General features: G+C 44.2%; 1 protein-coding gene across 6 annotated transcripts in view; it reads left to right on the top strand.

Annotated features, from left to right (window-relative positions):
• LOC137345299 (NACHT, LRR and PYD domains-containing protein 3-like) overlaps positions 1–27,028 on the top strand; it is an 84,967-nt gene that overhangs the window by 7,354 nt on the left and 50,585 nt on the right. For 4 of the 6 annotated variants that reach the window (XM_068008795.1, XM_068008793.1, XM_068008797.1 and 1 more), the window contains exons 2-3: positions 7,983–8,078; positions 25,988–26,154. In XM_068008795.1, coding sequence (XP_067864896.1) covers positions 8,015–8,078; positions 25,988–26,154 — 231 coding nt within the window. In that variant the 5' untranslated portion in view covers positions 7,983–8,014. Of the gene's footprint in view, positions 1–3,537; positions 3,619–4,384; positions 4,456–7,982; positions 8,079–25,987; positions 26,155–27,028 lie in introns of those variants that run through there. The other 2 variants (XM_068008794.1, XM_068008792.1) reach the window with 2 other exon arrangements.

The following is a 27,028-nucleotide window of genomic DNA, read 5'->3' as shown; positions in this document are numbered from 1 at the left end:
AAACATACGAAATAAGAGGAGGAGTAGGTCACTCGGCCCCTCGAACCTGCTCTGTCATTCAACAAGATCATGGCTGATCTGATTGGAACCTCAACTCCACACCGATAACCTTCCACTCCTTCGCTTATCAAGAATCTATCTACCTCTGTCTGAAAATATTCAAAGACACAGCTTCCACCACCTTTTGAGGAAGAGAGTTCCAAAGATTCGCAACCCTCTCCTTATCTCTGTCTTAAATGGGTGACCTCTTATTTCTAACAGTGACCCTTAGTTCTAGATTCTTCCACAAGATGAAACATTCTTCCTACATCCACCCTGTCAAGACCCCTCAGAATCTTATATGTTTCAATTAAGACATCGTTACTCTTCTAAACTCCAGCCTAACCTGTTTACTCTTTTCTCAAAAGACAAGCCACCCATTCCAGGTATTAGTCCAGTAAACTTTCTGTGAAATGCTTCCAATGCATTTCCACCCTTACTTAAATAAGGAGACCAATACTGTACACAGTACTCCAGATGTGGTCTCAACAATGCCCTATATAACTGAAGTGCAACCTCCCTACTTTTGTATTCCAATCCCCTCGAAATAAATGATAACATTCTATTAGCTTTCCTAATTATGTGCTGTACCTGCATACTAACCTTTTGCGATTCATGCACTGGGACACCCAGAACCCAATGCACCTCAGAGTTCTGCAACCTCTCACCATCGAGATAATATGCTTCTTTTTTATTCTTCCTGCCAAAATGGACAATTTCATATTTTTCCACATTATACTCCATTTGTCAGATCTTTAGCCACTCATGTAACTTATCGATATCCCTTTGAAGCCTCCTTATGTTCTCTTCACAACTTATTTTCCTACCTATCTTTGTCATCAGCAAATTTGATAGATTAGATTAGATTAGAGATACAGCACTGAAACAGGCCCTTCGGCCCACCGAGTCCGCGCCGAACATCAACCACCCATTTATACTAATCCTACACGAATCCCATATTCCTACCAAACATCCCCACCTGTCCCTACACTTCCCTACCACCTACCTATACTAGTGACAATTTATAATGGCCAATTTACCTATCAACCTGCAAGTCTTTTGGCTTGTGGGAGGAAACCGGAGCACCCGGAGAAAACCCACGCAGACACAGGGAGAACTTGCAAACTCCACACAGGCAGTACCCGGAATCGAACCCGGGTCCCTGGAGCTGTGAGGCTGCGGTGCTAACCACTGCGCCACTGTGCCACCATACCTTCAGTCCCTTCATCCAAGTCATTTATATAAAATGTAAAAAGTTGATGCCCCAGCACTGATCCCTGTGGCACAGCACCCATTACGTCTTGAGAACCAGAAAATGACCCAACTCTGCCTACTCTGTTTCCTGTTAGCAAACCAATCTTCTATCAATGCCAATATGTTACCTCCCAATACCATGACTTTTTATTTTCTGCAATAATCTTTGATGTAGCAGCTTATCAAATGCCTTCTGGAAATCTAAGTACAGTACATCCACCGGTTCCCCTTTATCCACAACACATGTTACTTCTCCAAAGAACTCCAGTAAATTGGTTAAACATGATTTCCTTTCACAAAACCATGTTTACTCTGCCTCATTACCTTGAATGTTTCTAAATGCTCTGCTATAACATTTTTAATAATAGCTTCAAACATTTTCCCTATGGCAGATGTTAAGCTCAGCCGCGTGCAGCTCCAACAACACCCAATAAGCTCAACACTATACAGGACAAAGCAGTCTGATTCATCAGCACCCCATCCACCACCTTAAGCATTCACTCCCTCCACCACCAGCACACAGTAGAAGCAGTGTGTACCATCTACAAGATGCAGTGCAGCAACTTGCGAATGCTCCTTTGACAGTACCTTCCAGACCCATTACCTGTACCACCTACAAGGCCAAGGGCAGCAGATGCATAGGAACACCACCATCTGCAAGTGTCTCTCCAAGTCACACATCATTATGACTTGGACTTCGATCTCCATTCCTTCACTGTCGCTGGGTCAACATCCTGGAACTCCCTGCTTCACAGCACTGTGGGTGTACCTACACCACATGGTCTGCAGGGGTTTATGAAGGCGGCTCACCACCACCCTCTCAATGGCAAATAGGTATGTGAAATAAATGCTGGCCATGACCGCGATGACCGCATCCCATGAAAGAATAAAATTAGATACATAACGCGGTGTTGGTCAAAAGTGTGAGCGGGGCTTTGGGCTTCATGTTTGCGGATTTATGGGAGCAGCTGTCAATCACCTGATCGTAGGCAATAGGAGGAGCGGACTAACTGAGGATCATTAATTGATGCAGAGTTCTGGCTCAGTAGAGGCAGTGAGCATGCTCCACCTCAGTCACCGATTGTACACCGCTTCTCTTTATGTAAATGAAATGTCCAAGAATTTGATATCCAATAATTCATCATGGATCAGTAAAGAAGGTTTCTGTCGATAAAATCGGTCAGTAACTTATTGATCTATACTGACCCATTTATATAAACATCCAAAGATTGAAGAGATTCTATCCTTCTTAAATAATTTATTACACTATTGAATCATCAAACTCCAATTACCCAATCATATCTATTGCATCTCAAGAGTGATCCTGATAAATCATCAAACTCCAATTCCCCAAATAATGTTCATATTTCTAGAGACAGTGATTTGATTTCTCTTCAAACAAAGAGTAGGCTGTATTTAATTACACACTCTACTGTAAATTATTCAGTTACTGATTCTAATTTTCACTCAGATATTTTATTATAATCATGTAAATGTATATTGTCCACTTGTGCATGTAAATTATGATTCATAGTAAAAGAAAAACAAGTTCATTGCTTGTGGCATCTAATTTTACTCATTCACTGCATGCAGTATCTCTAATTGGGAACTGAAGACGTGGACACGTGGAATAGACTGTATCTAACCAGGGACTGAAGATCAAGTCATGGGAAACGAACTGTTACTAAACCGGATTGAATCTTGAGTCATGGGGAATGAACTGTTACTAAACCGGACTGAACCTTGAGTCATGGGAATGAACTGTTACTAACTGGGGTCTGAACCTTGAGACATGGGGAATGAACTGTTACTAACTGGAGACTGAACCTTGAGTCATGGGGAATGAACTGTTCCTAACTGGGCCTGAACCTTGAGTCATGGGGAATGAACTGTTCCTAACTGGGCCTGAACCTTGAGTCGTGGGGAATGAACTGTTCCTAACTGGGCCTGAACCTTGAGTCAAGGGGAATGAACTGTTACTAACTGGGGACTAAAGATTGAGACATGTGGAATGTATGATCTTCTCGAACAAGGGACTGAAGAATTTATTTCTCACATGTTATGGCTGTGGCATTAAAGAGACCTGGAATGTTGGAGCACAGTTACTTGAGGCTGTTTATTCAATTCAATATTTATTGTAGTTAAGTTTGTTCCCGTTATTATTGAACGTTAGAGAACAAATGAACGTTACATTTATTTTGAAGGATGCAATGTTATTCTCATTTTCTGTCCTGCTATAATTAGATCTCCTGGTGAATGACGGAGTGATGAGAAAGGTCCACAGCTGGAAGTAAACAGGGATTGTAGACTGAGGAACAACAGCAGGTGAACCAGCACAGGATTGTGAGAACACCAACCAGAGAGAACAGTTTCTACAGATTGGAAAGTAGCTAATATAACCGCACTATCTAAAAAGGGACGTAGAGAGAAAACAGGGAATTGTAGACCAGTCAGCCTGACGTCGGCAGTGGGAAAAATTCTAGAGTCCATTATCAAACATTTTATAGCAGAACACTTAGAGAACAGTGGGAGAATCGGATAGAGTCAGCATGGATTTACGAAAGGAAAATCATGCTTGACAAATCTACCAGAATTCTTTGTGGATATAACTAGTAGAGTTGATGCAGGGGGCAAGGGGAAGTAGATGTGGTTTATTTGGACTTTCAGAAAGCTTTCGACAAAGTCCCACATAAAAGTTTAGCATGTAAAATTAAAGCACTTGTGATTGGGGGTGGTGTATTGCGATGGATAGAAAATTGGTTGGCAGACAGCAAACAACGAGTAGGAATAAACAGGTCTTTATCCGAATGGCAGGCAGTGACTAGTGGTGTACCGCAGGGATCGGTGCTAGGACCCCAGCTATTCACAATATATATTAATGATTTAGATTAGGGAACTAAGTGTATTAAATTCTCCAAATTTGCAGATGACACAAAAGTGGGCGGGAGGGTGAGTTGTGAGGAGGATGCAGAGAGGCTTCAGGGTGATTTGGACAAGTTAAGTGAGTGGGCAAATGCATGGCAGATGTAGTATAATGTGGATAAATGTGAGATTATCCACTTTGGTAGCAAAAATACGAAGGCAGATTACCTGAACGGTTATAAACTGAGAGAGGGGAATATGCAACAAGACCTATGTATTCTCGTACACTCGTCGCTGAAGGTAAGCATGCAGGTGCATCAGGTGGTAAAAAAGTCAAATGGCATGTTCGCCTTCATAGTGAGAGAACTCAAGTCCATGTCTTGCTGCAATTATACAGGGTCTTGGTGAGGCCACACCTGGAATATTGTGTGCGGTTTTGGTCTCCTTATCTGAGGAAGGATGTTCTTGCTATAGAGAGGGTGCAGCGAAGGTTTACCAGACTGATTCCTGGGATGGTGGGACTGAGGTATGGGGAGAGATTGAGTTGGTTAGGATTATATTCGCTGGAGTTCAGAAGAGTGAGGGGGGATCTCATAGAACACAGAACAGTACAGCACAGTACAGGCCTTTCGGCTCACGATGTTGTGCCGAACCTTTAACTACTATAAGATCAAACTAACTACCTACCCTTCATTCTACTATCATCCATGTACCAATCCAAGAGTCGCTTAAATGTCCCTAATGTATCTGCTTCTACTACCATCGCTGGCAGCGCATTCCACGCACCCACCACTCTCTGTGTAAAGAACCGACCTCTGACATCTCCCTGAAACTTTCCTCCAATCACCTTAAAATTATGCCCCCTGGTGATAGCCCTTTCTGGCCTGGGAAAAAGTCTCTGACTATCCACTCTATCTATGCCTCTCATCATCTTGTACCCCTCTATCAAGTCACCTCTCATCCTTCTTCGCTCCAATGAGAAAAGCCCTAGCTCCCTCAATCTTTCTTTGTAAGACATGCCCTCCAGTCCAGGCAGCATCCTGGTAAATCTCCTCTGCACCCTCTCTAAAGCTTCCACATCCTTCCTATAATGAGGCGACCAGAACTGAACACAATATTCCAAGTGTGGTCGAACCAGGGCCTTATAGAGCTGCAGCATAACCTCGCGGTTCTTAAACTCAATCCCCCTGTTAATGAAAGCCAACACACCATACGCCTTAACAATCCTATCAACTTGGGTGGCAACTTTGAGCGATCTATGGACATGAACCCCAAGATCCCTCTGTTCCTCCACACTACCAAGAATCCTGTCTTTAAGCCTGTATTCTGCATTCAAATTCGACCGTCCAAAATCAATCACTTCACACTTTTCCAGGTTGAACTCCATCTGCCACTTCTCAGCCCAGCTCTGCATCCTGTCAATGTCCCATTGCAACCTACAACAGCCTTCCACACTATCCACAACTCCAGCAACCTTTTTGTCATCAGCAAATTTGCTAACCCAGCCTTCCACTTCCTCATCCAAGTCATTTATAAAAATCACAAAGAGCAGAGGTCCCAGAACAGATCCTTGTGGAACACCACTGGTCATCGAGCTCCATGCTGAATCCTTTCCATCTGCTACCATCCTCTGTCTTCTATGGGCCAGCCAATTTTGTATCCAGACAGCCAACTTTCCCTGCATCCCATGCCTCCTTACTTTCTGAATGAGTCTACCATGGGGAACCTTATCAAAAACAGAAATTGCTGGAAATACTCAGCAAGTCAGGCAGCTTCTGTGGAGACAAAAACAAAGGAGTCACAGAGCTGAAAAGTTAACTCTGATTTTCTCTTCAGAAATGCTCCCTGACCTGCTGAACATTTCCAGCATTTTATGCTTTTATTTCAGATTTCCAGCATCTGCACTATTTTGCTTTTGTGCCAATTGTTACAGAACAAGTTTTCATGCTTCTGATTAGCTCCATTCATGGTCTCCTTCCTCCTCCAGCCCAACAAGATGCCATATGTCTTTCTAACCACCTTATCATCTATGGACAAGTACACCAATGTCCCTCTGACCTTCTGTACTTCGCAGTGTTCTAACATCTATTGTATATTCCCTTGCCTATTTAGTCCTCCCAAAATGCATCACCTCACACTTCTCAGGATTAAATTCCATTTTCCACTGCTCTGCCCATCTTACCAGCCCATCTATATCGTCCTATAATCTAAGGCTTTCCTCCTCACTATTTATGACACCACCAATTTTCATGTCATCTGCGAACTTACTGATCATGTCTCCTATTTTCACATCTAAATCATTAATGAACATGACAAACAGCAAGGGTCCCAGCACCGATCCCTGTGGTACACCACAGGTCACAGGCTTCCAATTGCAAAAACACCCCTCGACCACCACCCTCTGCCTCCTTCCACTAAGCCAATTTTGGAATTAATTTGCCAAATTGCCCTGGATCCCATGGGTTCTTACCTTCTTGACCAATCTCCCATGTGGGACCTTATCAAAAGCCTATGTGGGATATCTTGTTTTCTACCCTGTTTTTTATTATTGCAGTGTTTTTAGACAAGCGTCCTCATGGTGAAGTAATTGCTTTTAATACATCGAATCGACACCACCATCTAAATGTCAACCCAATCCTGTGGCTACAAAGAAAGCCAGAATTGTGTCCATCCCTTTCATTTAAATAAAATAAGTGGATTATCAGCATCACTTGTGCTGCTCATTGGAGGGTCGCAGAATGATAGAAATTATCTTCACCATCGCTGATGCTGAATAATAATAACCAGGACCTCTAAACTTGGAGGAGCATTTTGACTGTGAGCAACTGTAAGTGACGTTTGTGGACTATGGCAGACACAGTGGACATCTCAAGGGTCGCCCAATGTCCGCAGGGTGCTTTCGAGGTTTTGCAGGAGAATTGCTGCAGGAATAGGAACATCATCGATCCACCAGACCGCAGGAGGATATCCAGGCAAACTGTGAATGGGTAGAGGTGGTGGAAATACAGCCCACTGCTGCAGTGTAGGAAGAAGTTCAGTGTCTTCATATGGATACTAACTCACTTATACCATTACTCTTTCCTTAGCCTTATGTTACCATGTTTCCTTCTTTCACGAGATGTGGGCAGAGTTGGCTGAGCTGAGGGTTCTTGTGAGGGTGCAGAGAAGATTTACCATAATGGTTCCAGGGATGAGGGATTTTAGTTACAAGGTTATGTTGGAAAAGCTGGGTTTGTTCTTCTTAGAACGAAGGAGATTGATGGGAGATTTAATAGAAGTGTCCAAGGTTATGATAGGCTTAGATAAGTTAGACAAGGAACATTTGTTCCCATTAACTGATGGTACAACGACTAGGGAACACGGATTGAAGGTTTTGGGCAAGAGAAGTGGGGGAATATGAAGAAGAATGTTTTTACACAGTGGGTGGTAATGACCTGGAACTCGTTGCCCACGAGGGAGGTGGAAGCAGAGATGATCAATGATTTCAAGAGGAAGTTGAATGGCCGCTTGTGGGAAATAGACTTTGAGGGCTATGGGGATCGAGTGGGGGAGTGACTGGATAGTTCCATGGAGAGCTGGCATGAACTCGATGGGCTGAATGAACGCCTTCTGTGCCATAAATAATTCAGTGATTCACTGGGCATCTGTCTGTATCATACCTGATGTGGAGAGTGGATCATAACGCTCGGGAAATGCTCGATCCCGGAGCTAACAGCTATTGTACTAATGGGGAAAGAGGGACTGATATCATGTTTAACAAGGCAACGTTCCACCTCTCATTTTCATATTTCTGTGTAACCTTCCTATTAATATTTTATTTATTACAGAATATCAGAATCTAGGAACGCCTGTCACCACCATGGCTGAAGGTTCAAACAGCGGAGAAGATCCAACATCTTCAACAAGAATGCGAATGGACACAAGTAGGTTCACAAAATACTTCAAATATAATTTCTGTCCTGATAAAGGTGTCCAGGTCTTGAGCAGGAATCTGCAGCTCACACAGGAAGAGGGAACAGGACAGGGACTGAGTGTGTGATCATCTAGAGGGGCATCATATTGACAGGTGGACGGAGCCCCTGAGCACTGGAACTGCCCAGGAGATACCTGGTATTGGGGACTGGAAGGGGGATAAAGAAATAGGCAGGATTTTCCATCCGGGGAAAGGAAACAGAGGTTGGGATTGTTTCCATGTCCCGAACCCGCCCACGGGGGAAGGACTCACAAGCCCTAGTTTGTGCCAGACAGTTAATGGCCAGAGAGGGCAGGCTCACCATCTAATTAATGACAGCAGACAGGCTGTCGAAGCTGGAGGGTCTTGCAGCCAAACCACCACTGTTCGTGGGGGAACCCCTCTACTGGGCAGTGTGTGGCTGCTCCTTCACCCAAGCAGGCAGATGGGCCTCTAGACTTTCCTGGAGCACTGGCCCTCCTCGTCTGCCACTGGGAGGCTGCCTCCAGGCAGTGAAACTGGCTCCCGCTGACTGCAATGATCTGAAGGCCGAATGGAAAATCCCAATTGACCTCCTTTAACTAGCCACAATAGGCTCTTCGTGAACTTCTCGGTTAACCGTTACATGTGGTGGGGTTGTCCTGCTGCCTCCTCCCTCCCTCCATCCCATCTCCAAGAAAATGGCCTGAAGCCAGGATGTAGCTGAGGAACCAGTGTGCCTGACGGAGGGGCTATTTTAGCACCCACCCATCCACCTCCAATCCCAGCCCCGAAAGGGGCTTAAAACAATCTCAGAGACTCAGAAGGGTCTTCCTGAGCAACAGTGTGGGATCAGGAGGCCACCCCGAGTGGGGCTGTGTGAGAGGTAGTTGGGGCACAGGAATATGGGAGTGATAGTGGTGGGAGATTCTACAGTCAGAGCAATAGACATACTCTTCTACAGCCCTGAGCAGGTCCAGAATGGTAAGTTACCTCCCTAGTATCAGAGGGAAGAACATCCTCTGATGGGTGGGACCTTCTCTGGGAAGCCAGGGAAAGCAGCTAATGGTCATTGTTGGAACCAATATCAAGAACATAAGAAACAGGAGGTGGAATAGGAAATTTGATCCTTTAAGCCTGCTCCACCATTCAATATGATGGCTGATCTTCGACCTCAGCTCCATCTTCCCGCACTAACCCACATTCCTTAATTCCCATGGTCCCCAAACTGTATCAATTTCTGTCTTGAATATTCTCAGTAACAAAGTGTACACAGCTCTCTGAGGTAGCGAATTTCAAAGATTCACAGCCCTTTGAATGAATAAATTTCTCACCTCAGTCCTAAATGGCTGACCCATTATTCTGAGACTGACCCCATGTTCTCGATTTCCCACTCAGGGGAAACATGTTCTCAGCTTCTAACCTGTCAAACCTGTTCTGAATTTTATATCTTTCAATGTGATCACCTCTCATTCTTCTAAACTCCAGGGAATATCGGCCTACTCAATCTCTCCTCATAGGACAATCCCTTCATCCCAGGAACATGTCTAATGACCCTGCGTTGCACTCCTTAGATAAGGAAACCAAAACTGCCCACAGTAGTCCAGGCATGGCTTCACCAATACCTTGTATAATTAGACTAAGACTCCTTTATTCTTAGACTTTAATGCCTTTGTAACAAAAGCTAACATATCTTTTCACCTCTTTGAGGCGTCTGGTGGTCATGAAAGGTGCTATATAAATGCAAGTTTTTTTAAAATTTTCTTTAACATGAAGACAATTTAATTATTCCCCATTATAATTTCACCTGTCTTTGCTTCTAAAAGGTGTATAATTGCTTTCAGTAATATCTTCCTATTTACATACCTATAGACACAATTACAATCTGTTTTATGTCTCTTGCTAATCTACACTTATATTCTCTTTCATTGTCAATATCTTAGTCTTCCTTTGCTTAATTCTGCAATGCGCTGGCTTATTACTCTTTTAGGCAATTAATTTGATTTAATAATAACTTAACTCCTCTTGTTAGCATTGGTTGGATCAATTTTTGTGGGATTTTGTGCCTTAAAGGAATATCTGCTTATGACTCTACAACAAAATTTGAAAGTCATAAAACAGCAAGTTGCAGTACATGGTTGCATTTTGGACTGGAGGATGGTAGACAGCGGTATTCCCCAAGGGTCAGTGCTAGGACAACTGCATTTCTTTGCTATAAATAAATGACTTGGATTTCAGAATAAAGTAGAATTTCAAAATTTGCCAATGATACCACACTTGGAGGAATGACAAACAGTGAGGATAATATGAACTGCCTGTAACAGAACATAGGCTAGCAGAACGGGCAGACAAGTGGCTGATGGAATTGAATACTGACAAGTGTGAGGTGATGTATTTTGGCAGAAGGGATAAGGTGAGGCAATATAGACTTAATGGTGCAGTTCAAGAGTGTGCTGCAGTAGAGGGACCTGGGGGTGCATATGCATCGATCTTTAAAGGTGGCACAACATATTGAGAGAGTGATTAGCAAAGCATATGGGATCTTGGGCTTCATAAATAGAGACATTGAGTACAAAAGCAGGGAAGACATGCCACATCTTTATAAAGCTCTGGTTCGACCTCCATTAGAGTACAGTGTCCAGTTCTGGTCACCCTAGGAAGGATGTGAGGGTCCTTGTGAGGATGCAGAGGAGATTTAGTTTAGTTTAGAGATAAAGCACTGAAACAGGCCCTTCGGCCCACCGAGTCTGTGCCGACCATCAACCACCCGTTTATACTAATCCGACACTAATTCCACATTCCTATCACATCCCCACCTGTCCCTCTTTTCCCCTACCACCTACCTATGCTAGGGGCAATTTATAATGGCCAATTAACCTTTCAACCTGCAAGTCTTTGGCATGTGGGAGGAAACTGGAGCACCCGGAGAAAACCCACGCAGACAGAGGGAGAACTTGCAAACTCCACACAGGCAGTACGCAGAATTGAACCCGGGTCGCTGGAGCTGTGAGGCTACGGTGCTAACCACTGCACCACTGTGCCGCCAGAATGGTTCCAGCGATGGGGGATTGTAGTTACAAGGAGAAGTTGGAAAAGCTGGGTTTGTTTTTCCTGCAGCAAAGGAGATTGAGGGACAATTTGATAGAAGTGTATAAGATTATGACAGGCTTGGATAAGTTAGACAAGGAAAAGGTGTTCCATTAACTGATGGTAATTAGACTAGGGGACACAGATTGAAGGTTTTGGGCAAGACATGCAGAGGAAAGATGCAGAAGATCCTTGAGTACACATTGGGTGATGCTGACCTGGAACTCACTGCCCATGAGGGCGGTGGAAGCAGAGACAATGATTTCAAAAGGAAATTGGATGGCCAGTTGATGGAAATGAACTTGCAGAGCTACGGGGATCGAGCAGGGGGACTGGGACTGACTGGATAGTCCAATTGTGAGCCAGCATGGACTTGATGGGCTGAATGGCCTCATTCTGTGCCTTAAATAACTGTTAGTCAGACATAACTTTCCCTTCACAAATCCATGCTGACCTTTGATTAATCTGTGTCTTTCCAAGTGAAGACTTATCCGGTTACTCAGAATTTTTACCAATAATTTTCCCACCACTGAGGTTAGACTGACTGGCCTGTAATACCTCGGTCTATCCCTTTTTAAACAATGGTACAATGTTAGATATGGTTGTCCAGGATCACAATGTTCTCCACAAATTCCCACCTGCTGCAGTTAAAGCCCTGCCATGGCCATCTAGTCTGACTTATTTGATTAATTTTAGTTGATTATCTTAGACTAATTAATGAATTGATTTTCTAGTTAAAGTTATTAATTTAATAAAGTAATAAAGTTTCCTCGCATTAGAGACAAATGAAAAACATTCACCAGCAACTGGAAGGATATAAAAAATAAAAAGCAGCATCTCCTTTCCTCTCTGCTCTGAATTACAACTTGCACCAAATTCTTGACTTTAACTCTCTGTGAACAAGTTACTCTTTCCTGACCAGTGTGTGTGGCAGTAAATACTGTTCACTTAGATAGAGTTTATAACTCACACCCAAGTTACAACTGTTAACTCAGCTTCCTGTTCCAGTTATTAACATCTATTCAGATAATCACTTTCAGCTGATTGACAGTTAACTCTCACTGACAGACAGTTTCTGTTAACTCGGTATCTTCACTAACTTGCAGGCTCTTTTACAATTTGTAAAAGTCAAAGTCAATTACTAAATGTAAAACTAAATTTCAGCTTGAAAAATACTTACCAGAGAATTTTCCCCTGCACCAAACTCCAGACTTTTCTGTTAATAAAACACTCTTTCACCAGCATTCTTCACTGCACACTCACTGTCATACAAATACTGCTTACTGACATCGAGCTAAATTTCTCCCACCAGGGGAAACATCCTCTCAGCTTCTATACTGTCAACCCCCTCATAATCTTATATGTGTCAATAAGATCACCTCTCATTCTTCCAAACTCCAATGTGTATTGGTCCAAAGTGCCCAACCTTTCTTCAGAAGACAAATCCCTCCTTCATTACAGAATCCAAACAAGTGAACTTTCTCTGAATTACCTACAATACAAGTATATCCCCTATAAGTAAGGAGCCCAAAACTGTACACAGTACTCTAGGTGTGGGGGATGCAGTACATTGCCATTCATTTGCTTCGTCAGTGGAAGGCGGGGCTGGGTAAGTGGGGTGCGAGTGCGGGGCTGGGTGAGTGGAGTGTGGGCACGGGGCTGTGTGAGTGGGGTGCGGGCGCGGGGCTGGGTGAGTGGGGTGCGGGCGCGGGCCTGGGTGAGTGGGGTGCGGGCGCGGGCTCAGATTTGGAGGAGTGCAGAGATGTTGAAGGCTGGTCGGGGTGGAGATGTTTATGTTGATATCAGAAGATTTATTCTAATTCTTCAGCCCACATTAAACATTGTGAAGACTGAGGACATGGTCTTCACCCACCGTTATGAATTCTGTTCCCTCGCCAGTGATTCTGTCCCTGTCCCAGACAATGTCTCACATTGAAACAAAAACAAGAAATGCTGGAATCACTCAGCATCTGTGGAAAGAGAAGCAGAGTTAACGTTTCGGGTCAGTGACCCTTCTTCGGAACTGACAAATATTAGAAAAGTCACAGATTATAAACAAGTGAGGTGGGGGTGGGGCAAGAGATAACAAAGGAAAAGGTGCAGATTGGACCAGGCCACATAGCTGACCAAAAGGTCACGGAGAAAAGGCAAACAATATGTTAATGGTGTGTTGAAAGACAAAGCATTAGTACAGATTAGGTGTGAATACACTGAATATTGAACAGCAGCAAGTGCAAACCTGCTGAACAAACTAGTTTGTTCAGTTTGCTTACCCACTGTTTTTTCAGGTTGTTTTTCTTCAGGTTTGCACTTGCTGCTGTTCAATATTCAGTGTATTCATACCTAATCTGTACTAATGCTTTGTCTTTCAACACACCATTAACATATTGTTTGCCTTTTCTCCGTGACCTTTTGGTCAGCTATGTGGCCTGGTCCAATCTGCACCTTTTCCTTTGTTATCTCTTGCCCCACCCTCACCTCACTTGTTTATAATCTGTGACTTTTCTAATATTTGTCAGTTCCGAAGAAGGGTCACTGACTCGAAACGTTAACTCTGCTTCTCTTTCCACAGATGCTGCCAGACCTGCTGAGTGATTCCAGCATTTCTTGTTTTTGTTTCAGATTTCCAGCATCCGCAGTATTTTGCTTTTATTTTGATGTCTCACATTGAACCAGACTGTTCACAACCTCAGTGTTCTGTTTGAGGCCGGGCTGAGCTTCCGAGATGATATTCTCTCCATTATAATGACCGCTTCCTTCCACCTCTGTAACATCACCCATCTTCACCCTGCTTCAGCCCATCTGCAGCTGATCCCCGAATCCATACTTTTATCATCTGTACACTCGATTTCCCGAGGCTCTCTGGAGCAGCTTTGCTCCTTTCACCTTTTGTAAATGTAAATCAATCAAACTCCCTGCTCACTGATCACCCTGTCATTATGAACCTACATTGGATCCTGGACCCCCAGCACCTGCAAATTAAACTTCTCATCCTCATTTAATCATCTTTATGGTTTCGTCTGTCCCTGTCTCTGTAACCTCCTCCAGCCCTGCAGTCCCTCCACCATCTGTAACCTCCTCCAGCCCTGCAATCCCCCACCATCTATAACCTCCTCCAGCCCTGCAATTCCCCCCACCATCTGTAACCTCCTCCAGCCCTGCAATCCCCCCACCATCTGTACCCTCCTCCAGCCCTGCAATCCCCCACCATCTGTAATCTCCTCCAGCCCTGCAATCCCCCACCATCTGTAAACTCCTCCAGCCCTGCAATCCCCCCACAATCTGTAACCTCCTCCAGCCCTGCAATCCTTCCACCATCTGTAACCTCCTCCAGCCCTGCAATCCCCCACCATCTGTAACCTCCTGCAGCCCTGCAATCCCACCACCATCTGTACCCTCCTCCAGCCCTGCAATCCTCCACCATCTGTAACTTCCTCCAGCCCTGCAATCCCTCCACCATCTGTAACCTCCTCCAGCCCTGCAGTACCCCCAACCACCAAATTCTCGCTCTTCCTCCAACTCTGACCATTTGTACATTTCACCTTCTCCTCATACCATCTGTGTCGGCCGTACTTTGAATTGTCCCAACTTTCTGCTTTGCTTTGCCATCTTTAAACCTCTCAACCTCCTTCTTCTCAATTTGTACCCCCCTATAATTCAGAGCTTTGACCAATATTTTGTCTGCTGCTGCTGCTTCCTCCTTTATTCAACGTGTATCTTTGGTCTGGCTCAGCTTCTGTGAAGTGCCTTGGGATGTATTTTGATGTTTAAAATGCTATTGAAATGCAAGTTATTGTTGTGTTTTTATGATACCAGGGTCAGTACGAGTGAAACAGCCGAGAAGTGAATTTTACTTTGTCTCAAACTTGGTTATAAATGAATGCTGGAGAATAACTTGAACTGTACATTAATGATTTAGACGTGAATATCGGAGGTATAATAAGTAATTTGCAGATGACATGGAAATTGGTGGTGTCGGAAATAGTGAGGAGGAAAGCCTTAGATTAGAGGATGTTATCGAAGGGCTGGTAAGATGGGCAGAGCAGTGGCAAATGGAATTTAATCCTGAGAAGTGTGAGGTCATGCATTTTGGGAGGACAAACAAGGCAAGGGAATATACAATGGATGGAAGGACTCTAGGAAGTACAGAAAGTCAGAGGGACCTTGGTGTACTTGTCCATAGATCACTGAAGGCAGCAGCACAGGTAGATAATGTGGTTAGGAAGGTATAGGGGCTACTTGTCTGTATCAGCCGAGGCACAGAATATAAGAGCAGGGAGGTTATGATGGAGCTGTATAAAACGCTAGTTAGTTCACAGCTGGAGTACTGTGTACAGTTCTGGGCACCACACTATATTAAGGATGTGATTGCACTGGAGAGGGTGCAGAGGAGATTCACCAGGATGTTGCCTGGGCTGGAGCATTTCAGCTATGAAGAGAGACTGAAAAGGCTAGGGTTGTTTTCCTTAGAGCATAGAAGGCTGAGGGGGGACATTATTGAGGTATACAAAATTATGAGGGGCATTGATAGGTTAGATAGGAAGAAACTTTTTCCCATAGTGGAGGGGTCAATAACCAGGGGTCATAGATTTAAGGCAAGGGGCAGGAGGCTTAGAGGGAATTTGAGGAAAAAAATGTTCACCGAGGGTGTTTGGAATCTGGAATGCACTGCCTGAAGAGGTGGTCTGGACAGGAACTCGAACACCATTTAACTAGTATTTAGATAAGCACTTGAAACGCCATAGCATACAAGGCTACGGGCCAAGTGCTGGAAAATGGGATTAGAATAGTTGGGTGCTTGACAGCCAGCACAGACACGATGGGCCGAAGGGCCTATTTCTATGCTGTATAACGCTATGACTCTATGTAGTTTGGTGAAATTACTGGATTGAGACTGAATCACTGAGCAAACGCAGCTTAACAAGAGCATTATCAATAAAAAAAAAAATGACAAAGACACAGAATAAGATATCACAGCACAGGACTTACCTGGGAACAGAGTGGGGCAGTGACTGACGGACCTGTGTGGAAGCTGATCCGGAGTGGCGGCTGTAAGTAAAGAGCAGGACTGGAGGCCCTCATTCACTTACCTGGGAGCAGAGTGGGGCAGTGACTGGCGGAGCTGTGTGAAAGCTGATCCGGAGCGGCGGCTGTCAGTAATGACCAGGACTGGAGGCCCTCATTCACTGACCTGGGAACAGAGCGGGGCAGTGATTGGCGGACCTGTGTGGAAGCTGATCCGGAGCGGTGGCTGTAAGTAAAGAGCAGGACTGGAGGCCCTCACTCACTGACCTGGGAACAGAGCGATGCAGTGACTGGCGGACCTGTGTCTCTCAGCGCGCATTGAAACTCGAAAAGCGGAAAAGAAACTTAGTGACATCACGGGAATTCTGCAACGTGATTGGTTAGGTAAGTAACAGCTGTTAATGTATTTAAATTGCTTAAAAAAGGGAAAGGTTTTTTTTAAAAAAAACACAAGTGATAAGGTGAGTGGTACTACTTAAATTAGAGTAATTTATTCAGGACTTTCGATTGTAGTGGGTAGTGTTTGGAGTAGAACAAGGCCCCTAGTGTAATTAGTATTTTTTAAAGGGAGTACCTAAATTAATTTAAAGGTAAGTCATGACAGGAGAGCTCAGCCCTGTGGTATATTCCTCCTGCACTATGTGGGAAATCAGGGATGCTTCCAGTGTCCCTGACGACCATGTGTGCAGGAAGTGTATCCATCTGCAGCTACTGACTGCCCGCATTACGGAGCTGGAGCTGTGGGTGGATTCACTGTGGAGCATCTGTGATGCTGAGGACGTCGTGGACAGCACGTTTAGAGAGGTGGTCACACCGCAGGTAATGGCAGCACAGGCAGAAAAGGGATTGGTGACCACAGGCAGAGTAGTAGGCGCAGGCAGGTAGTGCAGGTTTCCCCTGTGGCCATCCCCCTCTCAAACAGATATACAGCTTTGGATACTGTTGGGGGGGGGGGATGACCTCCCAAGGGAAAGCAGCAACAGCCAGGTCCGTGGCACCAAGGATGGCTCTGCTGCACAGCAGGGGAGGAAAAGGCAGGGAAGAGCTATAGTGATAGGGGATTCTATCGTAAGGGGTACAGATAGGCATTTCTGTGGCTGCAAACTTGACTCCAGGATGGTATGTTGCCTCCATGGTGCGAGGGTCAATGATGTCACAGAGCAGCTGCAGGACATTCTGAAGGAGGAGGGTGAGCAGCCAGGGGTCATGGTACACATTGGTACCAACGACATAGGTAGAAAAAGGGATGAGGTCCTGCAACAAGAATTTGGGGAACTAGGTAGCAGATTAAAAAGCAGGACCTCTAAGGTTGTAATCTCTGGATTACTCCCGGTGCCACGTGCTAGTTAGTTCAGAAATAGGAGGATAGAGCAGATGAATGCGTGGCTGAAGAGATGGTGCAGGAGGGAGGGCTTTAGTTTCCTGGATTACTGGGTCTGTTTCTGGCAAAGGTGGGACCTGTCCAAGTTGGACGGGTTGTACCTGAACTGGAATGGGACAAGCATCCTTGCTGGGAGATTTGCTAGTTCTGTTGGGGGGCGGCGGGGCGGGGGGGGTGGGGGGCGGTGCGTGGTTTAAACTGATTTGGCGGGTGATATGATGCAGAGTGGAGGTACAGTAGGGGGTAATATAGAACAGAAAGTGAGTCTGTCTGGAAGGCAGAGCAAATATAGACCTGGTAAAGCACAAGGGAAAAATACAAGGTTGGATTGCATCTATTTCAATGCAAGGAGTCTTACTAGGAAGGCAGATGAATTGAGGGCATTGATTAGCACATGGGATTCTGATATTATTGCTATCACAGAGACATGGTTGAGGGAGGGACAGGACTGGCAGCTCAATATTCCAGGGTATAGAATCTTCAGGTGTGACAGGGGAGGGGATAAAAGAGGAGGTGGTATTGCACTGTTGATCAAGGAGTCAATTACTGCAGTAAGGAGGGATGATATCTTAGAAGGTTCTTCAAATGAGGCCATTTGGGCAGAACTTAAAAACAAAAAGGGGGCAATCACTTGGCTGGATGTTTACTACAGGCCTCCAAACAGTCAGGAAGAGATAGAGGAGCAGATATGTAGGCAATTCTCTGAGAGGTGTGACTTTAATGGGGTAATAATAGTAGGGGATTTCAACTTCCCCAATATTAACTGGGATCGTCTTAGTGTAAAAGGCTTAAAAGGGGCGGAATTCTTAAAATGCATACAGGAGAGCTTTTTGAGACAGTATGTAGAATGTCCTACATGGGAAGGGGCAGTACTGGACTGAATCCTCGGGAATGAAGCCAGTCAAGTGGGAGAAGTGTCATTGGGGGAGCATTTCGGGGATAGTGACCATAACTCTGTAAGATTTAAGGTAGTTATGGAAAAGGACAAAGATGGACCAGAAATAAAGGTACTGAATTGGGGGAAGGCCGATTTCAATTTGATAAAACAGGATCTGGCCAAAGTGAACTGGGAGCAGCTACTTGTAGGAAAGTCTACGTCATATCCGTGGGAGTCATTCAAAGAGGAAATTGTGAGCGTCCAGAGCCAACCTGTACCTGATAAGGTGGAGGGTCGGACCAACAGGCCCAGGGAATCCTGGATGTCAAGGGATATAAAGGATTGGATCAGGAAAAAAAAGGAGGCTTACTGCAGATCCCAAGCTCTGAAAACAGCGGAGGCACTAGAGGAGTATAGAAAGTTTAGGGTGGCTCTTAGAAAAGTAATTAGGAGAGTGAAGAGGGGGCATGAAAAACACGGCGGGCAAGATAAACGAAAATCCCAAGGTATTTTATAAGTATATTAAGGGTAAGAGGATAACCAGGGAAAGAGTAGGGCCCATTAGGGACCAAGGTGGCAAACTGTGTGTGGAGCCATAGGACATAGGTGAGGTTTTAAATGATTATTTTTCATCGGTGTTCACTGTGGAGAAGGATGATGTAGATGTAGAGATTAGGGAGGGGGATTGTGATATACTTGAATATATGAGCATTGAAAGGGAGGAAATATTAGCTGTTTAAGCAGGCTTAAAAGTGGATAAATCCTCAGGCCCAGATGAGATGTATCCCAGTCTGTTATGTGAGGCAAGGGAGGAGATAGCAGGGGCTTTGTCACAAATTTTCAAATGCTCTCTGGCCACATGAGAGGTACCAGAGGACTGGAAGACAGCGAATGTGGCACCATTATTCAAGAAGGGTTGTAGGGATAAACCAGGTAATTACAGGCCAGTGAGTCGAACATCAGTGGTTGGGAAAATATTGGAAAAGGTTCCGAGGGACAGGATTAATCTCCACTTGGAGAGGCAGGGAATAATCAGGGATAGTCAGCATGGCTTTGTCAGGGGGAGATCGTGTCTAACTAACTTGATTGAATTTTTCGAGGAGGTGACTAGATGTGTCGATGAAGGGAAAGCAGTTGATGTAGTATACATGGATTTCAGTATAGCTTTTGATAAGGTCCCGCATGGGAGATTGGTTAAGAAGGTAAGAGCCCACGGGAGCCAGAGCAATTTGGCAAATTGGATCCAAAATTGGCTTAGTGGCAGGAGGCAGAGGGTGATGGTCGAGCGCTGTTTTTGCGATTGTAAGCCTGTGACCAGTGGTCCACCACAGGGATCGGTGCTGGGACCCTTGCTGTTTGAAGTGTACATTAATGATTTAGATGTGAATATAGGAGGTATGAACAGTAAGTTCACAGATGACACGAAAATTGGTGGTGTTGTAAATAGTGAGGAGGAAATCCTTAGATTACAGGGAGATATAGATGGGTTGGTAAAATGGGCGGAGCAGTCGCAAATGAAATTTAATCCTGAAAAGTGTGAGGTAATGCATTTTGGTAGGACTAAATAGGCAAGGGAATACACAATGGATGGTCGGACACTAGGAAGTACAGAAAGTCAGAGGGACCTTGGTGCACTTGTCCATAGATCACTGAAGGCAGCAGCACAGGTAGATAAGGTAGTGAGGAAGGCATATGGGATATTTGTGTTTATTAGCCGAGGCATAGAATATAAGAGGAGGGGGGTTATGATGGAGCTGTATAAAACGCTAGTTAGGCCACAGCTGGAGTACTGTGTACAGTTCTGGTTACCACACTATAGGAAGATGTGATTGCACTGGAGAGGGTGCAGAGGAGATTCACCAGGATGTTGCCTGGGCTGGAGCATTTCAGCTATGAAGAGAGACTGAAAAGGCTAGGGTTGTTTTCCTTTGAGCAGAGAAGGCTGAGGGGGGACATGATTGAGGTGTACAAGATTATGAGGGGCATTGATAGGTTAGATAGGAGGAAACTTTTTCCCTTAGTGGAGGGGTCAAGAACCAGGGGGCATAGATTTAAGGTAAGAGGCAGGAGGTTTAGAGGAGATTTGAGAAAACATTTTTTCACCCAGAGGGTGATTGGAATCTGGAACGCACTGCCTGAAGAGCTGGTGGAGGCAGGGACCCTCACAACATTTAAGAAGTATTTAGATGAGCACTTGAAACGGCATAGCACATAGGGCTATGGGCCAAGTGCTGGAAAGTGGGATGAGAATAGTTGGGTGCTTTGTGACTGGCACAGACACGATGGACCGAAGGGCCTGTTTCTGTGCTGTATGACTCTGGGACCAAAGCTTGGTCAAAGAGGTCGGTTTTAAGGAGAATCTTAAAGGAGGAGAGAGTGCTAGTGCAGTGGAGAAGATTAGGAAGAGAATTCCAGAGTTTAGGGCCTTGGTAGCTGAAGGCACTGCTACCAATGGTGGAACATTTAAAATCAGGCTGCACAATGTGCCAGATTTGGAGGAGTGCAGAGGTATTGAAGGCTTGTAAACTGGAGTAGGTTACAGAGATAGGAAGGGGGAGGTTGTGGAGGGATTTGAAAAGTAAAGATGAGGATTTTAAAATTGAGGTGTTGTCGGACTGGAAGGCAATGTATATCAGTGACTACAGGTGATGGCGAAATGAGACTTGGTGTGAGTTAGGATAGTTTAGGAATAGTGGAAAGGAAAATATGGGTGTCATTGACAAGAACATAGGAGCGGGTGGAGGCTATTCAGTCCATCGAGCCTGCCCCACAATTCTGTATGATCATGGCTGCTCATCCACTTCAATGCCCTTATCGCACACTATCCCCATATCCCATTATGTCGTTTGTATTTAGAAATCTGTCAATCTTTGCTTTAAACATACTCAATGACTGAGCTTCCACAGCTTTCTGGGGCAGAGAATTCCAAAGATTCACAACTCTCTGAGTAAAGAAATTTCTCCTCATCTCTGTCCTAAGTGGCTTCGCCCTTATTTTGAAATTCTGTCCCCTGGTTCTAGACTTCCCAACCAGGGGAAACATCTTAGCTGCATCTACCCTGTCTATCCCTTTAAGTATTTTGTCGGTTTCAATGAGATCACCTCTCATTCTTCAAAACTCTGGAGAATACAGGCCCAGTTTCCCCAGTCTCTCTTCACAGGACAGTCCCACCATCCCGGCAGCAAGTCTGGTTAATCTTTGTTGCACTCCCTCTCTGGCAGCAATATCCATCCTAAGGGAAGAGGACCAAAACTGCACACAGTACTCCAGGTGCAGTCTAACCAAGGTTCTATATAATTGAAGCGAGACTTCACTACTCCTATACTCAAATCTTCTTGCGATAAAGACTATCAGACCATTAGCCTTCCTAATTGCTTGCTGCACCTGCATGTTAGCTTTCAGTGACTTATTGACAAGGACACCCAGGTCCCTTTGTACATCTACACTTTCTAATCTCTTACCATTTAAGGAATACTTTCTACATCCATTCCTCCGACTAAAGTGGATAACCTCACATGTTTCCACATTATATTCCATCTGCCACGTTCTTGCCCACACAATAAGTCTGTCCAAATTCCTTTGAAGCCACTTTGCATCTTCCTCAAAACACACATTCCCACCTAGTTTTGTGTCATCCGTGAACTTGGAAATATTACATTTAGTCCCCACATCCAAATCATTGATATATATTGTGAACAGCTGGGGCCCTAACACTGATCCCTGCTGTACACCACTAGTCACAGCTTGCCAACACGAGAATGACCCGTTTATTCCTCGTCTCTGCTTTCTGCCAGTTAACCAATCCTTAATCCATGCCAGTATATTACCTGTTATTTCATGTGCTTTAATTTTGCTAACGAATCTCTTGTGGGGAACTTTATCAAAAGCCTTCTGAACTCCACATATACCACATCCACCGACTCCCTTTATCAATTCTGTTAGTAACATCCTCAAAAAACTCTAACAGGTTCATCAAACATGATTTCCCATTCATCAATCCATGTTGACTATGCCCAATCAGATCTTTATTACACAAGTGTCCATTTTATCGTATCTTTTACAATAGATACTAGCATTTTCCCAATGACTGATGTAAGGCGAACAGGTCTGTAATTCCCTGTTTTCTCTCTTCCTCCCTTCTTAAATAGTGGGTTGACATTTGCGACCTTCCAATCTGCAGGAACTGCTCCAGAATCCATAGAATTTTGCAAGATGATGACCAATGCATCCACTATCTCCAGAGCTACCTCTTTCAACACTCTTGCATGTAGAATATTAGGTTCTGGGGACTTATCGACCTTCAGCCCCATTAAGTTCTCCAATGCAACCTTCTTATTAATACGAATACTAATTTCCTTCAATTCCTCATTCCCCCTAATCCCTTGGATCTCTAATTCTGGGAGATTTCTTGTATCTTCCTTAATGAAGACAGACACAAAGTAATCAATTAGCTTCTCTGCCATTTCTCTGTTCCCCATGATAAATTCTCCAGACTCTGCCTGTAATGGACCCACATTTCTCTTAGCCAAACATTTACTTTTCAATGTATATGTGAAGCCTAATCCTATGTTTTTGGTTGACGTCACTGAGGGGCAGTAGATTGATGAGAAATAGAAGGAGACCAATGATAGATCATTGGGTGACTCCAGAGGTAACGGTGTGGGAGCAGGAAGAGAAGCCAATGCCAGTGATTCTCTGACTATGATTTGATAGATAAGAATTAAACCAGGAACCACTGACACATTTCCACCCAGCTGGCCGATGGAGGAGGATGTTGTGGCCAACTGTGTCAAAGGCTGCAGACAGGTTAAGAAGGATTACAGTAAATCATTTACCACTGTCAGAGTCACAGAGCATGTTATTAGTGACTGTGATAAAAGCTGTTTCAGTACTGTGGCACTGGTGGAAATTTGATTGGAGGGATTCAGACATGGATTTCCAGGAAAGATGGGCACGACAACATGTCCAAGGATTTTGGAGAGCAAAGGGAGGCTGGAGATAGATTTTTTGAGGAGGGAGTGGTTACTGTAGTGTATCTTTTAGATGGTACACACTGCTGCCAGTGTACACTGGTGATGGAGGGAGTGAACGTTTAAAGTGGTGGATGAGGTGTTGATCAATCTGACTGCTTTGTCTTGGATGGTATCGAACTTCTTGAGTGTTGTTGGAGCTGCACCCATCCTAGCAAGTGGAGAATATTCCATCAGATTCCTGATTGTAGACACTGGACAAGCTTTGGGGTTTCAGGGGGTGAGTTACTCGCTGCAGAATTCGCAGCCTCCGACCTGCTCTTGTAGCTACAGTATTTATGTAGCTGCTCCAGTTCAGTTTCTGGTCAATGGTAACTCCCAGGATGTTGATGGTGGTGGGGTGGGTGTGGGGTGGGTGCGGGGTGGTGTGTTCATCAATGGGTGGTGGTTAGATTCTCTCTTGTTGGAGATGGCCATTGCCTGGTGCTTGCCTGGTGTGAATGTAACTTGCCATTTACAGCCTAAGCCTGAATGTTGTCCAGGTCTCACCTGCGGGCATGGACTGCTTCAGTATCTGAGGAGTTGCGAATGGTACTGAACACAGTGTAATCATCAGCGAACATCCCCACTCCTGACCTTATGATGGAGGAAGGGTCATTGATGAGGGGTTGAAGATGGTTGGGCCTGGGACACTTCCCTGAGGAACTCCTGCAGCCTATGGTGCAACCTAACAGTGTGTGAACATTTATGTAATAGTGATAATAATATGATTGAGTTGAATTAGTGATTTGAAAGGGAGAAGTGCGAAGCAGCTGCTAAAATTCCAGATTTAGGTAAGGCTGACTTCAATTTGATGAGACAGAGATTGTCAACAGTAAACTGGCAAATCTGTTCATGGGTAAAATGATAGCGAATCAGTGGGAGGTGTTAAAAAAAATTTGTGATGCAGAACCAGTTTATACCCCTAAGGCCACACTCGATCAAATGCTGCCTTGATGTCAAGGCCAGTCACTGTCACCTCACCTCTGGAGTTCAGCTTGTTTGTCCATGTTTGGACCATGGCTGTAATGAGGTCAGGAGCTGAGCGGTTCTGGTGGAAACCAAACTGAACATCAGAACCGTCAATGATACCTTCCATAACTTTGCTGATGATTGTAATATTCTGCTTCCATCTACACTGCTTATAATGCCACATATCTTTGTGTCATCAGTAAACCTGGATATGTGGCTTTCTAATCTGTTATCTAAGTTGTTAGTAAAGGCAGTGAATAGTTGAGGTCCCAATACACAACTTGCAGGACACCACTAGTCATATCCTGCCAATCAGATTACTTGCTCATTATCCCGTAAATAGACAAAACTGTGGCAAATGGATTTCAGTATAGGCAAATGTGAGGTCATCAACTTTCTAAAATGAATACAACTGTACTTTCCAAATGGCAAAAAGCTAGAAACAGTGAAGGTCCAAAGAAACTTGGAAATCCATTGATCATTAAAATGTCATGAACAGGTACAATAATCAAAAAGGCTAATGGAATACTGACCTTTATATCTAGAGGACAAGAATACAAGGGGGTAGAAGTTACACTACAGATATACAGAGCCCTGGTTAGACCACACCTGGAGAACTGTGTTCAGTTCTGGGCACCAAACCTTAGGAAGGATTTATTATCCTTGGAAGGAGTATAGAGTAGATTTATCAGAATGATATCTGGATTCCAAGGTTACATTATGAGAAGAGATTACACAAACTAGGCTTGTAACCCCTGTTTTTTGCAAAGTTAAGGGGTGATTTGATCAAAATTTTCAAGATATTAAGGGGAAGAGATGGGGTCAATAGAGAGAAACTATTTCAATGAAATATGGAGTTTAGGACTAGGAGACATAGTCATAAAATTAGAACCAGTCCTTTCAGGAGTGAAATTACACAACACTTCTACACACAAAGGAACTCTCTTCCACAAACAACAAGTGATGCCATTTCAATTGTTGATTTTAAATCTGAGATTGATAACTTCTTGTTAACCAGGGGTATTAAAGGATATGAGGGAAAGTGGGGTATATAGAATTAGATCACAAATCAGCCAGGATATCACTGAATGATAGAACAGGCTCGAGGGGCTAAATGACCTACTCCTGTTCCCACGATGGAATCAATAGGTATACATTTAAAGAACAGAAAGGAAAACAGCACATTTCTTCATCGGTTTTACAGACTATTGAGAATGGAGATAAGATGCAGGGGGAGGCCGGAGTTGTGGGAAAACTCCTGGAGTCTGTGTTTCAGTTTTGATCTAGTGACCATTTAGAGATACAGGGGATTGTTTGGGGATCAGGAGCTGATAAGTTGAAGGTAAGTCATGTTTGACAAACTTGTCCCCTGTTTTTAAGAATTGACTTTACAGGTCAGTGGAATGTGATACATGTGGTGTTTCTCTGTTTTCAGAAGTTGTTTGGTAATGTGACTCACAGGAGGTTTCAGCTGTTTGGTATCAGACGAAATGTAACAGTCTGGATAGAATACTGACAATGTGTTTAGTTTTCTCCATTTGTGTTCACAGATCTGAACTTCACAATCACTGATTTCCTGACAAAGTGTGACGATTACCAGCTGTCCAAGTTGATGAAATTCTACCGGGACAGACTAGAACAGGCGATTGAAGAAGGGGTGGAGGGACTCAGTCTCATATTAATAGGCGAGGACCATTTCACTGGACAGGAGTATCAAGTAAGTGGGAGGGATACAGAATTTATTCTAACGTCACAGAACTGATAGAATATAGTAACATGGGAACAAAGGAAATGCTGGGTAAAAAATGACCAAGGTCTGACTCACCTTCTAACATTTGGGCAATCACATACTGCACTGATAATGGAGTGGTTAATTGTTAACTGATCTCTATCAGCTAGTCTACAACAGACCCAGGTATGTGGAAAAGCCCAGAGGTAGAGAGCTTTGGGAACCAGAGGTCTAAAGTCACCTGTTCCTTCCAAGCGTGTTACACTCACCACGTTTGGGTCCAGTGACATAGTGATCATGTTACTGGATTGTTATACCAGAGATCTGGACCAATAATCCAGACACCTGAGATCAAATCTCACAGTGGCAGTTTGTGAGTTTGAATTCATTAAATAATATTGGATATTTGTCAAAACCCAGCTGGTTCAGTAACATCCTTTAGGGAAGAAAACCTGCCATCCTTATCCAGTCTGGCCTACCTGTGACTCCAGACACAGTGGTGTGGTTGACTCTTAACTGCCCTTTGAAATGGCCTAGGGAGCCACTCAAACTGCTACAAAAAAGTATAATAGTAAAACCAGGTGGACCGACCAGAATCGTATTCAGTTACACAGCCAGTTGACCCTCCTAATTCCTCAGTAACATCTGGAGACTTGGAAAAAAATTGAAAGAACTTATCCCACAGCTCAGTTAAGCAACAGCCTGATCTAGGTATGATTGAGTCTAACCATTAATCAACATCCCAGACTCTCCATCACTATTCCTAGGTATGTCCTTTCCCACCAGACAGAACGATGGGAGATGGTGGCCCAGTGATATACAGTAAACAGGGTTGGCCACGAGAGACCTCAACATTGACTCT

Source organism: Heterodontus francisci, chromosome 28, assembly GCF_036365525.1.
Source record: "Heterodontus francisci isolate sHetFra1 chromosome 28, sHetFra1.hap1, whole genome shotgun sequence".
Taxonomy (NCBI): Eukaryota; Metazoa; Chordata; class Chondrichthyes; order Heterodontiformes; family Heterodontidae; genus Heterodontus; species Heterodontus francisci.
The sequence above is the reverse complement of the archived record's forward strand: the minus strand, read 5'-3'. Positions and strand labels throughout refer to the sequence as shown.